General features: G+C 45.7%; 1 protein-coding gene across 9 annotated transcripts in view; it reads right to left on the reverse strand.

Moving 5' to 3' along the window:
- FYN (FYN proto-oncogene, Src family tyrosine kinase) overlaps nt 1-14,791 on the reverse strand; it is a 215,232-nt gene that overhangs the window by 57,702 nt on the left and 142,739 nt on the right. For all 9 annotated transcript variants that reach the window (XM_043592132.1, XM_043592139.1, XM_043592130.1 and 6 more), the window contains one exon: nt 1,368-1,625. In XM_043592132.1, coding sequence (XP_043448067.1) covers nt 1,368-1,614 — 247 coding nt within the window. In that variant the 5' untranslated portion in view covers nt 1,615-1,625. The remainder of the gene's footprint in view (nt 1-1,367; nt 1,626-14,791) is intronic.

A 14,791-nucleotide genomic window follows, 5' to 3' on the forward strand; every position in this document is an offset into this window, starting at 1 on the left:
AATCTTAGAATAATGTCTAATATCTAGTTACCATGATTCACATGCTGGGAGAAGATTTGGAAGGCTAAGGATGCATGAGATAACTTACAAATATTTTGCAAAACATATGTCTGAGAACGTATGCCAGACATTTTACAAAGTATTAGCTAAGTCAGCAAATGTACATGGCAGTAAAACAGAGTCTTGTGGTGGGAAAGAGAAGGAAACTTAAAAAAAAAAAAATGAAAAGGATCCCTTAAGGATACATAAGATTTTATTAAAAAAATTGTTGTTTTTTTAGTTTGAGAGAGAGAGAGAGAGCACGCAAGCAGGGGAGGGGGCAGAGACAGAGAGACAGAGAGACAGAGAATTTCAAGCACAGAGCCTGATGCAGGGCTCGATCCCACGACCCTGGGATCATGACCTGAGTCAAAATCAAGAGTTGGACGCTCAACTGACTGAGCCACCCAGGAGCCCCAAGATTTGGCGCCCCAAGATACATGATACAATTGAGGGTTGGTAAACTCAGTCATATGGAAGGTGGTGGGAAGGTCAGAAAGAATTAACGAAGATCAATGGCCATAAACTAATGCTGCCAAATGTTCCCACTAGCTGGGAGGTGACAGGCAGGCTGACGATCAGGAAGATGAGGGAGAAGGTTCTACCCATGCAAAGTGGCTCCTAACTGGGCTTTGGGAGGAAGGAGTGCATTGATATCTGGAGAACTCAAAATACACACTCAGATCTAGTCCTGGAGCTTCTGATTCAAAAGATCTTGGCTGGGACTCAGTATTTTTTTTTTTTTTAAATTTTTTTTTTTTCCAACGTTTATTTATTTTTGGGACAGAGAGAGACAGAGCATGAACAGGGGAGGGGCAGAGAGAGAGGGAGACACAGAATCGGAAACAGGCTCCAGGCTCTGAGCCATCAGCCCAGAGCCTGGCGCGGGGCTCGAACTCACGGACCGCGAGATCGTGACCTGGCTGAAGTCGGACGCTTAACCGACTGCGCCACCCAGGCGCCCCAAGGGACTCAGTATTTTGAAAAGCTGCTCATCATTCCGAGTCAGCCAGCCAAGCCTGAGACCACTGGTTGGCAGAGAGTACCTCAGTGGAAGCTGTACCTCCTAACCCACGCAGGATCCGCACAGAGCAGCACTTGGGGGTCACCTCATACCACTGTGGCCAGCATTTTCATTTGCCCATCAAGCCTTATGTTCTTTGTGTGTTTTTTGTTTTTGTTTTTTTTTTTCTGTTTTCCAGCCCCTCATCTGGCAGCAGGTGGGTGGACACTGATGAAAAACTTAACGCTAAGTCCTTAGTCAAAGGGAGCTGACGGGAACACAGATGTTCAATTGTCAAAAGAATTAAGAACAGCTCGATTCTTACCCGTTCCTCCCCTGGTACGCAAGGTCCCAGTGTGAGATGAAGAGTTCACACCCCCAAAGACAGTGAGTCCTTGGCCCCCGGCTGCATGGAAGTTGTTGTAGTTCGGGATGGAGGTCACGCCGAAGCTGGGGTAGTGCTGAGGAGTGGGGTCTGTGCCATAGCGGTACCCGGAGCTCTGGTTCAGGCTGCCATCCCTCTCCTCCGTCAGTTTTGTTGCTTCTTTATCCTTACATTGCACACAGCCCATTATCTAAATTCCTGCCGGAAACAAAAAGGAGGCATGTGAACTTGGATGCTCCTTAGTTGCTGGGTGGTTGGATTAAAGAGGAATCATTTATAAGGCTCATCCCTGGATGCCTCAGACCTGTAAGGGACAAGAAGAAAAGCAGCGGCTAGACTTCATGGTTAGAAGCAATCTCGGTGCCCCTGACAACCACATTTGTTCCCCATGTGCTCTGGGTGATGGGATCCACCCAGAGTATGGTCACGAGGCAGCAACTCCCTCAAATGAGGTCTACACCCCTTAAAATTCTGTAACACTACATACCTGCCTAAAGATAATCTAATATTACTTCTTATGCTTTTCTTTAGTCACCTAAAAGAATAGTGTACACTCTATAAAGTGAGCTTTTGCAGTATTAGAATGAAAACCTATATCATGCCCCCCCCCCCCCCAAAAAAAAAATCTAAGGAAGAGCAAGGAGGAGTGCTGGGAAAGCCAGAACACAGCTCCTACAACAGCTCATCATACCTCTTCCCTCACGGGTACCCATTCTTGAGACACACACTTGGTAAATTTTAAGCAGGAAGAGTGATATGTATCAAAATTAGGAAATAGTTGCCGAATGAAAAAGAAAATTGGCAGTAACTAAGAGGTCCGAGTATATTTGCAGGATGTCATCATAGCCTACAGTAACAAAATCATTTACAGCTGCTAATTAACTTTTCCAATTTCCATTAGCTTTTGACATCTTTCAAATATTAAAAAAAAATCAATCCCATGTTTGAGAGTTAGTGGTAGATTAAAAACTCAAGTTGCCGTTATCCCACACTCCTCCAAATCGACTTCTCCTGTGCTCATCTCAGACACACACCACCAGTGACTGACTTGCTCAAGTCAGAATCCTGAGAAGCGACTTGATTTGCTTCCTTTTTACTTCTTACTCTCCCTGTCTCATGCCCTACTATCTAAACATGCCAAACTTCTCAGTTCCTTAAAGGTTCCATTTCTTCTGCTCTCCTTCAGGCCTTGGAACATGGCCTTGAACATTCTTTCCTGATGTGCAACAGAGCCTTCATGTTCCAGGTGAGACGGCTTCCTCTGCAAAGCCTTCTCTGACCCCCGTACCCACCCTCCACATCTGGGGTGATGCTCTTCCTAAGTGCTTCCACGGCATCCTGATTTCCCCCATCATGGCACCTCTTGCGCCATATTGGAACATGGTCTGTCCACCTGTCTCATTGCCCAGTGGACTGTGGGTTCCACCAAAGCAGGGCCCTGTCCATTTTTGTCATAGCTATAATGCAGTGCCTGACACGTAGTAGGTCTTTCTCCAGTCCAGTATGTTTCTCTTTCACCCTTTCTCTCTGCATCAAGACCAACCCTTCTCTCAGTGGCCTACACTAGCACTTGACCTTGCAGTTCTGAACCTATTGGCATGTGTGACAAGTAAGGAGGATTCAGAAATACAAGGTTAAGTTGGTTGAATGGTCCTACTTTGGACTATAATACCCTGTCAAGTTGATGGGGGTAAGTACAACATGCAATGGATGGCCCTGCCACAACTCTGAAAAGTGGCCCATATGAAACCAAAGGCTCAAATAAGAAACACATTGGCATCATGTGTAATTACACGTGTTCACTGGGGAGGGCAAAGCTGGTACAGGAATGGAAGGGACTTGAAGTAGTGGAGGAGAATGAAAGAGCCAGTTTTTCTTAGTATCTTGCAATCCAAAGTGGGAAGTGCCACATCAGATATAGACTCTTGGGAGGGGCGTGGGGGGTGGAGGGGGGCACTGTTCTGAACACTGCTTTTCTGGGGAACAGGGTCATGAAAGCAGCATCAGACTGCTCTAATGTCCTCTCACATTACACATTTCAATAAATACCTATTGAATTCAATGAATTCAGTTGAATTCAATGTCAGTTCCTGAGAATGGAAACGTCTGGAAATGAGCCGCCTACTGCTTGAGCTGAGATCACCAAATCTGGAACACATTTACACGTAAATCATTCGAGATGAACTTACAGTGTACTGTGTCCAACACGCTAACTTATGGTAGATGGATGCAATTTTAACAAATTTCCAATAGGAAATGCAAACGCTGTCCGAGGCATGATTTATGGGAGGAATTTCATCGTTTGTTGTTGCTATTGCTTCATAAGATTGATAAATATCTTGCTCGCTTTATATTAACTCTTTCATGGCAGAAAGTTCAAAGGTGAGACAGAAGACAGTTCTTGTTCCAGGCGCCTTTTTCAGGGATTTCAATGATCTACTATAATTAGAAGATGTAAGACCTGAATCACAGAAGCACATCATTTACACCAGTGGTTCTCAGCCGGGGGTGACTTCACTCCCCTCACCCCACCCCCTTTACTCTCCAAGGGACATATTAGGCAATGTCCACAGACATTTTCGGTTGTTACAACTCAGGGATAAGAAGTACTACTGGTACCCAGTCGGTAGAGGCCAAGAATGCTGCTGACAAACATTCTACAATGAACAGGATAGCCTCCAATAACAAAGAATTAACTGGCCCCAGATGTTAACAGCATCAAGGTCAAGAAATCCTGCCTTATGAAGGAGAAAGAACTTATATCTATATCTTTGAAACAGCATAACAGCTGTTTCCCTTACATGTGTGCGATCGGCATGCAATCCAGAATGATAGGCACTCTAAGTAGAAGGAAGCCATTTAAAAAACTGACACAAAATGCTGATTCTTCTCTAGAAGCTTACTCCTTGGGATAGAGAAAAGAAGCTAGAACCAATGAGAACTCCCATTACAAACTACTCTTCCAACTCCAACAAAACAAAATGCTACATCAGAACCCCACTGAAAACAGGACTAAGGAAAAAACCAATCTTTCAAAATCCGCTAAGAAAAGGTATTACCACTGTAATAAACAACTAATACTGTCCATATAACTCTATGAAATAACGAAAGGAAACAAACAGTAAGCTCCTTGCAGGCAGGGATACTCTTCGGTTTGGTTTTGTTATTGCATCCCCAGGGTCCAGAACAGTGCCTGGCACGCTGTAGGAGCTCAATAAATATTTGTTAAATGGTTAGAATGCTAAAAAGCAACACTCAGTCAAAAATCATTTGGAAGAAAATGATTCTTTTTTGTAGAAGGGGCAGCTCTGTTACCACTTCATGTATGTGCAGTTTTGAGTAGGAAATGTTTCTGCACGGATCTTGCTTACTCTCTTCCTTTCACTGACAGACATGAAGAAACCAAAGTAAATCAGTAAATGCAGGCTCAAGACATTAAAAGTTAATGGCAATGAAAATATTTTTGTAAGAACTTGTGGTTTTCTTCCTCCCACTTGGGGCAGTCAGACCAACCATCTCCTGATGGAAGAGTCAGAAGGTGCTCCATGAGCCGTACTCAATATGACTTCAGGCTCCTTGCCACAAGGCAAACCTCTGAGCATTCGAGTTAAAATAAAAACATCCTCTCCACATATACAGTTCTGTGGTGTGGCATTTATGGCCAACGGCCAAGGCTGTAGGTCCATTATGAACATATAGCGTACTAACAGACTTGCCCTAGGTCTGTGGGACACTGGGAAACGCTGAATACTGCCATCCCAAAAGTGGGGCCCTGGAGTTACTCTGATGAGTAAATCATATACTATGAACTCATGGCCATCATTCTCTGCGTGTTGCTATACCTAGAGAAACTGACTGACAAGAACTCTGACCAATAAGATCCTATGACTGTGGTCGAGGTGTCTGGATTGTAGCCGTGAAGCTGCCCACCCCCTGCGCCCCCCTAACTCCTGCCATTCTTCAATCCTTTGGCAAAACTAAAGGGCTCTGTTTCTATTATGCAAGTAAAACCCGATTTACATAAAATTTCCTGAGTGCTGTGGATCTTGTATGCGCCAACGGCATTACGCAACTCAGGAAAGAGTTGTCGAAGAGAGAATCCAAGGATCGTCACACCCTGTTCGTGTGAGTCTGGCAGACATTGTCAACTGATCACAGCACTTTCTGGTGCTATGCCACGTGTGGCCTCAGAATCCTTCTCCATATAGCCCTTGGGTGATTGACTGAAGCTGCCATAAAAGATGGAATCTATCCGCTACTCTGGGCATAGGCTGCTTTGATCCAGAATGAGTCCGGTTGAACATCTATTCCCTTCACTGATGCCACAGACCATAGTCTGGTTTGCTAAATGCACGTTAAACACAGATAAGCTCACACTTCCTTGTATGCCAACCAATAAAGCAACACCTGTATACTCAGGACTTCTGAGAAGATTTCTGGTGTGTACGAGAGCTACGTACCAAAAAGGGGAATAGGCTACTGTTTGGCAGTTGTCTGCAAAAGCAAATTACCTTCTCTTTTTAAAAAAAATTTTTAAATGTTTATTTATTTTTGAGAGAGAGAGAGAGACAGACAGACAGACAGACAGGCAGAGAGAGGCAGGCAGAGAGACAGAGAATCCAAAGCAGGTGCCAGGTTCTCAGCTGTCAGCACACAGCCTGATGCAGGGCTTGAACTCATGGACCACGAGATCATGACCTGAGCTGAAGTCAGATGCTTAACCAACTGAGCCACCCAGGCGCCCCACAAATTACCTTCTCTTGAGACACATAAACTCGAAGGCAGAGGAGAGATGGCAGGAGGAAGAGAGGCGAAAATAACAACCAATCATTTTAATTTCAGCAATGTGAGCACTTTTGCCCCAGAAACCAACCCAGGTGGATGTGGAGAAGTGAGAGGCCTGAGGCAGAAGTCCATCCTTGCTGTTGATAGCCCCGACTTTGAAGAGTGACAGGTGGAGCCACACTGGCCTGTACTTTCAGGTGGCATGTCTCCTGGTGGTATCCCTCACCATCCCTAGAGCTGGTCTCCACTTTGCCTGGGTGAAAATCATAACACAAGCGAAGGAACAAGGAAGGGCACCTAGAAACCAAACAAGCAATGGAGATGGGGACAGCTGAAAAAGAACTCAAAGCTGCATTGTAGATCAACTGCACAGTCTCATACACTTCTCTGGGAACACAGCAACAACTATAGTTTAATGAGCAACCATCCTTTTCTGGTCAACAATAATAACATGAGGCAAAAGGAGAAGATGTGGCAGAAAGCACTGGAAATGACTTCTGGATAGAAGATTCATGACAGGGGGTTCTTGATCCTTTTCAAATTGGAAACACCCACAAGAATCAACCTGAGGTATCTTGTTACATTCTCCATAGAGAAAACAAATCCCTTGAAAGTCTAAAGATTGGTCTATTTTATTTGGCATGGTTGACTTTAACAAAGAGTATCCCACGTGGATTTGACCTCATCAAGTGAGCCCTTGAAAAGGACTGGGCTCTCTCTGGAGAAGTAGATACAAAGTGTAAGAGGCATTCCAAGGAAGGGATGTTCTCCCATGCTGGCTTTGCAGATAGAGGGGGCTATGTGGCCAGAAACATGAGTGGCCTTTAGGAGCTGAGAACAGTCCCCAGTTGGCAGAAAGCAAAGAAATGGGAACCTCAGTCTTAAAACTACAAGGACCTGAAGATAGATTCTTCCCTAGTCAAGACTCCAGAATGCTGTTGGCCAACACAGCTTTGGGAGCAGAGAGAGGTCAGCCACACCATACCCACACTCTCAGAACTGTGAGTTAATAAATGGCGGCTGTTTAAGCTGCGACGTTTGTGGTAATAGTTACACAGTAAGAGAAAGCTAGTATATATTTTGGTGGCATGGGCACCACTGAGATGAAGGCTCCAATCTTGGTAGTGATGACCAATATCAAAGGAGGGCTCCCTGCCAGCCAGGTACTATGCTATGTACTAGAACATGCCATCTCACTAAATTCTCATGACAATCCTAAGACGGAGGTATTATTTCCCCTCACTTTACAACGGAGGAACGGAGGGTTGTGAGACTTTGCCCGCAGCTCGGTTAGGGGTGGAGACGGGATCTGAAGCTAGACAGACTGATCCCATGGCTGGCACATGGAGCCTGTAGACCAGAGTTGCTTTCTGCCCCATGGACTCCTGGCCGCTCCATGCCAGGGTTTGGGTGTGAGGTAAAAGGAGGGGAAGAGGGAGAGGCCTGTGGGGATGGCCCCCTGGTTCTACAGAACCTAGCTTCATGTGTGTGACTAACGGGGGCCTTGACATCAGAGACTGGGCCACATTCCCCACATTCACACGCTGCCTCAAAACTGTGGACTCTGTGAGGGTGCCGGGCCCATGCCAGGCCTGGTGAGTCACCAGCTTCCTTCAGGTGGTGTGTGTGTGTGTGTGTGTGTGTGTGTGTGTGTGTGTGTTGGGGGGGGTGGTTCTTAATGAACGTTTGAGCCAATGCACTGAAGCTCCCCTTAGTTTCCTGATTACTTCGTACATGTGGCGAGTGTTTATATACACCATGGAGGAGTGAGCGAACACCGATTTCCTTGCTATAAGTGAGCTTTCCTATCGCATTCAAAACATGATTTGCTTTACAGGCAGAACTTTCTGGAGCATATTTACTGCATAACCAGAGCACATGCAACGCCTCCTCCAAGCACAACATAACAGATTTCTGCTCTTTGTGGCACCGTGAGGGAGAGCCTCCCCCACCAAACACGAGCAATAATATGTCACATCTTTGAGGTGAGAAAACTGAGGTGAACTCAGGAACATACACAGGGTGGATGGGGCAACATGCAACGGTGGGAGGAAGGAAGGAGCCCATCTAAAAATCAGATCGAAGCTTTGCTTTGGAAATGAGAAGAGGTGGTGTTGGATGATCATTTGTGCATTCTCACAAGTATCACATTACTTTAGGAAAAACACCGCCTTCCTGGCACCTAGAATATTTTCTGGCTGCCCCCTCCCCCACCGCCCCTACGGCCTGTCTGGTCCGAATGACCCCCGAGACGAGAAGCAGCGGCTCACACCCCTTCGGCATGTTCTCTTTTCTTTTCTGTAAAACCTTCCATCCCCCCGCGCCCAGAGATTCAAAAACACTTAAATAAAAAAGAGATGGAAGCATTAGACCCCAATGGTGAGATTTAACACTGCAGTCAACGAAAAGCTGGAGCCGTTCCCAAACCCAAATGGCCAAATGAGGTTTTAACACCAAACTGTGGAAAGGCTCCAGAAGGAGGAAAGAACATTTTCTTCTTACAGTCACTTCACTTTGGATCTCAGGGCTAAGACAAGGGTGCAATGGTGATAAAAAAAAATAAGGATATGTTGTAACTGTCTACGCCAGAGGGTTCAGAAAGAATTAGAACACAGATTGTCAAGTTTTTCAGACCTTCTCCCACCCTTTTTGGGAGGGGAAAAAAAAGTTCCTTTGTGGTTACTATTAACATTTTATCTTATTTTTATTGATACATCATTCACATACCATAAAATTCACCCTCTTAAAGCCTACAGCTCAGTGGTTTTTAATATATTTATCGGGGCGCCCGGGTGGCTCAGTCGGTTGAGCGTCCGACTTCGGCTCAGGTCATGATCTCACAGTTTGTGGGTTCGAGCCCTGCGTCAGGCTCTGGGCTGACGGCTCAGAGCCCGGAGCCTGCTTCGGATTCTGTCTCCCTCTCTCTCTCTGCCCCACCCCCACTCATGCTCTGTCTCTCTCTGCCTCTCAAAAAAAAAAAACGTAATTAATAAAAAAATTTTTTTAAATATATTTACAAAGGAAACCATTGCCACTGTCTACTTCTAGAATATTCTCATTACCCCTCCAAAAAAACCTGTACCCCTTAAACAGTTATTCCTCATTTCCTTCTCAGCCTTACCCTTGGCAACCAATGAGTTTAGTTTTCTATGGATTTGCCTATTTGGATCTGCCATAGGAATGCAATCATATAATATGTGGCCTTTTGTGACTGGCTTCTTTCGCCTGGCGTAACGTTTTCAGGGTCCATTCACTTTGTAGCATGAATCGGTTACTTCACTCCTTTTTATGGCTTGAAACTATTCTGCTGTGCTGATATTCCACTGGTTGTTTACCAATCGTGGGCTGATGGACATTTGGACTGTTTCCACTTCTTGGCTATATGAATAATGCTGTTACGAACATTCATGCACAAGCTTCTGTGTGGACACATGCTTTCAATTCTCTTGGGTTAATATTTTAATATGTAAGGAATTTATATAGATAAGAAAGACCCTAAGATTAGGTAAATGGGAAAGCATGTTAATTGGCAATTCAAAGAAAGGAAGAAGAGCTTGTGAAACTTACAGAAAATGTTCCCTTCAGGAGTAATCAAAGCAGCACAGAGTAGATTAACGAGATACTTTCACCTCTCAATTAACAAAAATTTCAAAAGGAAGTCTGCCCAGTAGTGATGAAGGTCCCCTGGAATGCCTGTTCTCATATACTGCGGATTGAAGACCAGAAGCTAGTGTTTAACCTTTTCATAAACCAATCCAACAATACTGTTACAGAAACCTTAAAAATGGGCCTGTTCTTTGTGAGTCTGGGCTAAAGAGATGCTTTTTGACAAATGACACGAGAAGAGGTCCTATGACGTATTTATAATTTGAAAAGTTAGAAAACTTGAACAAGAAGGTAATGGCTAAGTAAATTGTACGGCATGCCATGATGTAAAGTAAAACAGAAATGAGAACTTACGTTTACAGAAAATTATTAGTAATATGGAAAAATGCTTGTATTATATTAAGAAAGATCACATGATTGTGACTATATGACAAATGCCTAAGAAATTGGAAGGAAAGACAAAGATGCTTGCTTGTGGTGTGCAGGGGACTCTTCTCTCTTCTGTTTTTCTTTTCTTTTTTTTGTTCTCAGATTTTTCTGTACTGAGAAAGCACCATTCTACAAGAATACATCACTTTTTTCAAATAGGAAAGATCCCTTTAACCTTATCAATCACTGATTCAATTTGTATGTAAGTTGACCACAACCACACATTGAGGAGGTACGCTTTGTGAACTGAAGAATTAAGAGAGGGAGAGAGAGTGGCTGATTCTAAAATCTGTTAAGAAGTAACCTCTCCTCCTGGGAGGTTTAAAAGATGGAAGTCACCCAAAAGACAGAGATTTCTGAGTGGGTTTTCATAACGTCGGGGCAGTGAAGGCACGCTGATGGGCAGCCACAGAAATCTCATTAAGGGCACAGATTAAGCAAAGCCATAACCTACAATCAACTCAGAGGACCACGTAGGTGGCAAGTGGCAGAATCTGGGATAAAAGAACCAGAAGTGGGGTGGCTGGATCAGTGGCTTCTTGAGAACCTTCAGGCTCCAAGCTGGTAGGTACCTGGGGAAATCCAGTAAAGTCGGAATGACAGTGCTCTGAACAAGTCAACCTTGGAACACAACCCACCAGCTCTGGTTATTAAGGCCCCTGCAAGACCTCTCTGTGGGCAAGGGCCTGAAGACCACACACTGGCACGGTGCTAAGGGGGTGAGGAGAATGAGGCAAAGCATTTTTGTTCTCTGGATGCTTGCTGTTGGTGGAGACAAGGGGACTTACTCAAGGTTACCAGGCAGAAAAATTCTGTACTTCCCTCTCGCTTTTCTTCTCATTGCCCTTACCCTTTTCTGTTGGAACATTCAGCCTGGCCATTTTGATGATCTGACTTCTGACTCTGACTAGAATTCCCCGTCCCTAGAATTTGGCACAATCCAAGCAGGGCATAGAATAGTAACCAACACTGGTTTATGCGACCTAAAATTTTTCAGGAACATAGAAGACACAACAAAGATGCTTCTTTCTGATGTCGGTATTTGGTCAAGCATCTTTCCACTCTCCTTGGCCCTGTTACATTAAAACAACTAGAGGAAGACAAAAATAAAAATGTGGGCTTCCTCTCGTGAACTGGTAAAAGGAAACGGGAGAGTCAGTGTCACATCTGGGCCACAGTGGCAGAGAGTGGCTTTCTGGGCTGAACTGGCCCAGGGCCCGAGGGTCAGGGTGTCACCTGGCAGAGCCACAAGAAAGCACATTAGCACAAAGCAGCTGTGTGAACAGGCGTCATCCATGCCCCCTGCCCACCGATGTGGAGAATGAAAGCTGAGGAGGTTCGCTCTCCAAGTCCAAACAAAAACCCTCTCTGCCAATCTTTCTAGTCTCTGTGGAGGTTCCTTGCCAGATGATTCTGCAAATGTGGCCTCATCCCTTCAGAAAACAGTGAATTCTCTTTCCCTTGAATTCACCAGTTCCAGTCGAGAAGATCTATCCATTCCTTTAAAGAAACAGAATAGACTTTGAATAAGGAAATTTTGCCTTTCTTCTTTTTGCCCTCAAGCTCCTGTTTGTGTTCCTGTCCCCACGAGACCTCCTTTCCACTGAGAACTTCTCTGGTTATGAAGTCAGAGCCCATCAAAATCTACTGCCCTGAGAATTTGGTTGTAAAGCCATGTGCATTGTGTTTTTGGCACTGAGGCAGATGTCTTTTCTTTGAAGACTGACATGAAACCCCGTCCGCCCCTCCCCTGGATCTTTATGTTGGCACTTTCTCAAGTTGCGAGGAGGAATCGGTAACACTGGCAGCCATAACTTTTGCATCCCTTGCAGTGGTTTAGAATTTCAAAGCTTCTCAGCAGCTGTTTTGGTGTGAATGCTGATAAGAGTAGGCCTTCAGAAAACATGCCCCTAACTCCGTGGCCTTTACTGGGACAAGGAACAACAGTGACAGTGATAATGGGAACAAAGGGAACACAGAGGCTGGCTGCCTCTAGCCAGCCTCCCCCTACCACTTCCTCCCCGAAAGGGAGTGATGAGTGTCTCCGCCTTCCCTTCAGCTCACTTTCCTCAGCCCTGGTGAGCCCAGGTCGGCTGCCTAGGCGGTGGCTGCGTCAGAGAGGCCCGCACAAGAGCTCTGCACTCGTGAATGCAAGCTGAGGGCCAGCAGAGACGCAAGGACATTAAGGAGGGAGATATCGTAAGCAAGAGGAAGAGAGCGTGGAACTCACTGAAGGCCGTCAGTGATGCCTTCCCCAGCAGCATGTAAAAATGGCATCTGGAATGACAAACTGTGGCCACTCTGTGTGGGAGGAACACGTGTTACTAGACCACGTGTTGACGACCTACTTGGCACCAGACAGAAATCCTGTCAACAAATCTGAAACGCAAAGATGTGGTTTATATACCAGTACACATTTTGTAAACACTAGTGAGTTTTCACTTGACATGTGAATGAGGCAGAGGATGATTTTTTAACGTGTTGTCTTGCACAGTAATTGGACTTGAGGTTTTCTCCTTAGAGAAGACAGCACAGCAGCTGACTGTCCCCTGGCAGATTCTGGTATCAGATAGGGCTGTCCTTGGCCTGAAGGGCAAGGGACGCAGCCTTGCAACCTCGAGGCCCAAACCCACATCACTGAGAGTGAGTAGTGGGAGGATGAGGCATGTGAAGGGTGTGGCGGAATGATAACTGTGCCACCGGATCCACCCCCTTCCTCCCGGGCAGGGCCTATGGCTATGCACCTGAAGATGCCACTTTCAGACTCCCTTGCAGCTAGGTTTGGCCATTTTTCATTCTGGCCAACTGGTTGAGAATGGATGTGATATATTCAACCCCCGTGCCTTTAAAAGAGAGTGGGCTGCTCTCCATTCTCCTTCCTACTTCCTGTGGGTTGGAAAGTGGACGGCGTGCTGCTGAATGGGCTTCAACCACACGGAGGATGGTAACCCAACAGGAGTGGCAGAACTGTAGGACAGAGGACCCTGGGCCCTAGATGGTCTTGTGGGGCACAGCTGCTCACTCTTCCTAGAGTGTTGATCTCTGACCCAACACGGGAGAGGCATGAATGTGTACCTTGTGTGAGCCACTGGTTTTTTGGAGGGAGGAGTGAGTGGGGTCTTTTTGTTACAACAGGTAGCCTGTTCTCTAACACAAGGAGAAAGTAAATTTAACACAGAGGTGAAGGACGGCTCTGATGGTCACTTGTTTGGTTTTTCCCCCATGGCCTCTAGAACCAATAAGAGCTTCTGACCTCCTTGGATACTGACAGTTAAACTTGTATTAAGATAGCTTAGTAGTATAACGACAGTAACAAATTGCAACAACAGCTACCATTTATTGAGAACTTATTTTGTGCTTGGCACTTCAAAGATGGTACTTCGTTTAATCCTCAGAACAACCTTGAAAGGGTATTTCACAGTTAAGGAATCTTAGGTGCGCAGAATTTAAGTTAACTTGCCCGGGGTTACCCAGTCAGTGGGACCTGGATCCGTTTCTAAGGCAATCACATCCTCTTCCTACTACCCCATGCTTCCTCTTGAGAAGCATGCCTGCTCCTAGCCATTTTCTTTACTCTGTTTGAAAAGAACAAAGATTGAGAGATTTAACAGTGTGATAGGAGCTGGGCATTGCTGTGTCCTACCGTTATATTATTGTTCACACTAGGGCTGCCAAGTGCTCTTTATGTGTTTTTTTTTTTTTTAAGTTTATCTTCTGTGAAAGAGAAAGAGAGCAAGCGGGGGAGGGACAGAGAGAGATGGAGAGAGAGGATCCCAAGCAGGCTCTGTGGTGTGAGCACGGAGCCCCATGTGGGGTCCGAACCCACAAACCATAAGATCGTGGCCTGAGCCAATACCAAGAGTCAGATGGCTAACCGACTGAGGGACCCAGGCGCCCCTAAGTGTCCTTTTCTTTACAGTGATCCAGCTTAGGACTGGCTCCTAAGTCTTCAGGCCATTTCCGTCCTGGAGTAGCAGGGCTCCTGGGTTAGAGAAGGTCTGGGGGGAGTGGCACGGCCTGGGAGAAGGCTGTGAGTAGCCACGTGGTGCACAACCTATCACCTGACACCGTGGAGCTCAGCTTCCTTCTCACTTGAACGAAAGAAGGCCTCAACAAGGAGCTCTCAGGAGTCATACCAAGCCTAACACTCCTAAAGGAGCCCAGGGCCCTCCTGTACACATTCGAGCAGAACTGAGTCAATACACACGCACAGCCCGGCTCTCCACTCTCCACAGCCCTCGATGAATGTTATCAATCATGAGGACTCACTGAGTGATCTGACCAAGTGGTCAGGTTTGGCTATGAACGCTCAGATATCCCCCCTGCTACTACCAGAGCCTGCACCATGCATATTATGAAAGCTTTAACGATGGGATAGGACCTAGGCATTACTACACCCTACAGCTTTGATTTCATTGTTTGCACTATGGCTTGAAGTGTTCTTTCATACTATGGTTCTCAGAAGACCCAACTCGGCCCTCCACTTCCCTTTGCTGCTACGGTGAAGAACAACTTATGGTATGGCACAAGCAGCTCGGGTATTT

Source organism: Prionailurus bengalensis, chromosome B2, assembly GCF_016509475.1.
Source record: "Prionailurus bengalensis isolate Pbe53 chromosome B2, Fcat_Pben_1.1_paternal_pri, whole genome shotgun sequence".
Lineage (NCBI taxonomy): Eukaryota > Metazoa > Chordata > Mammalia > Carnivora > Felidae > Prionailurus > Prionailurus bengalensis.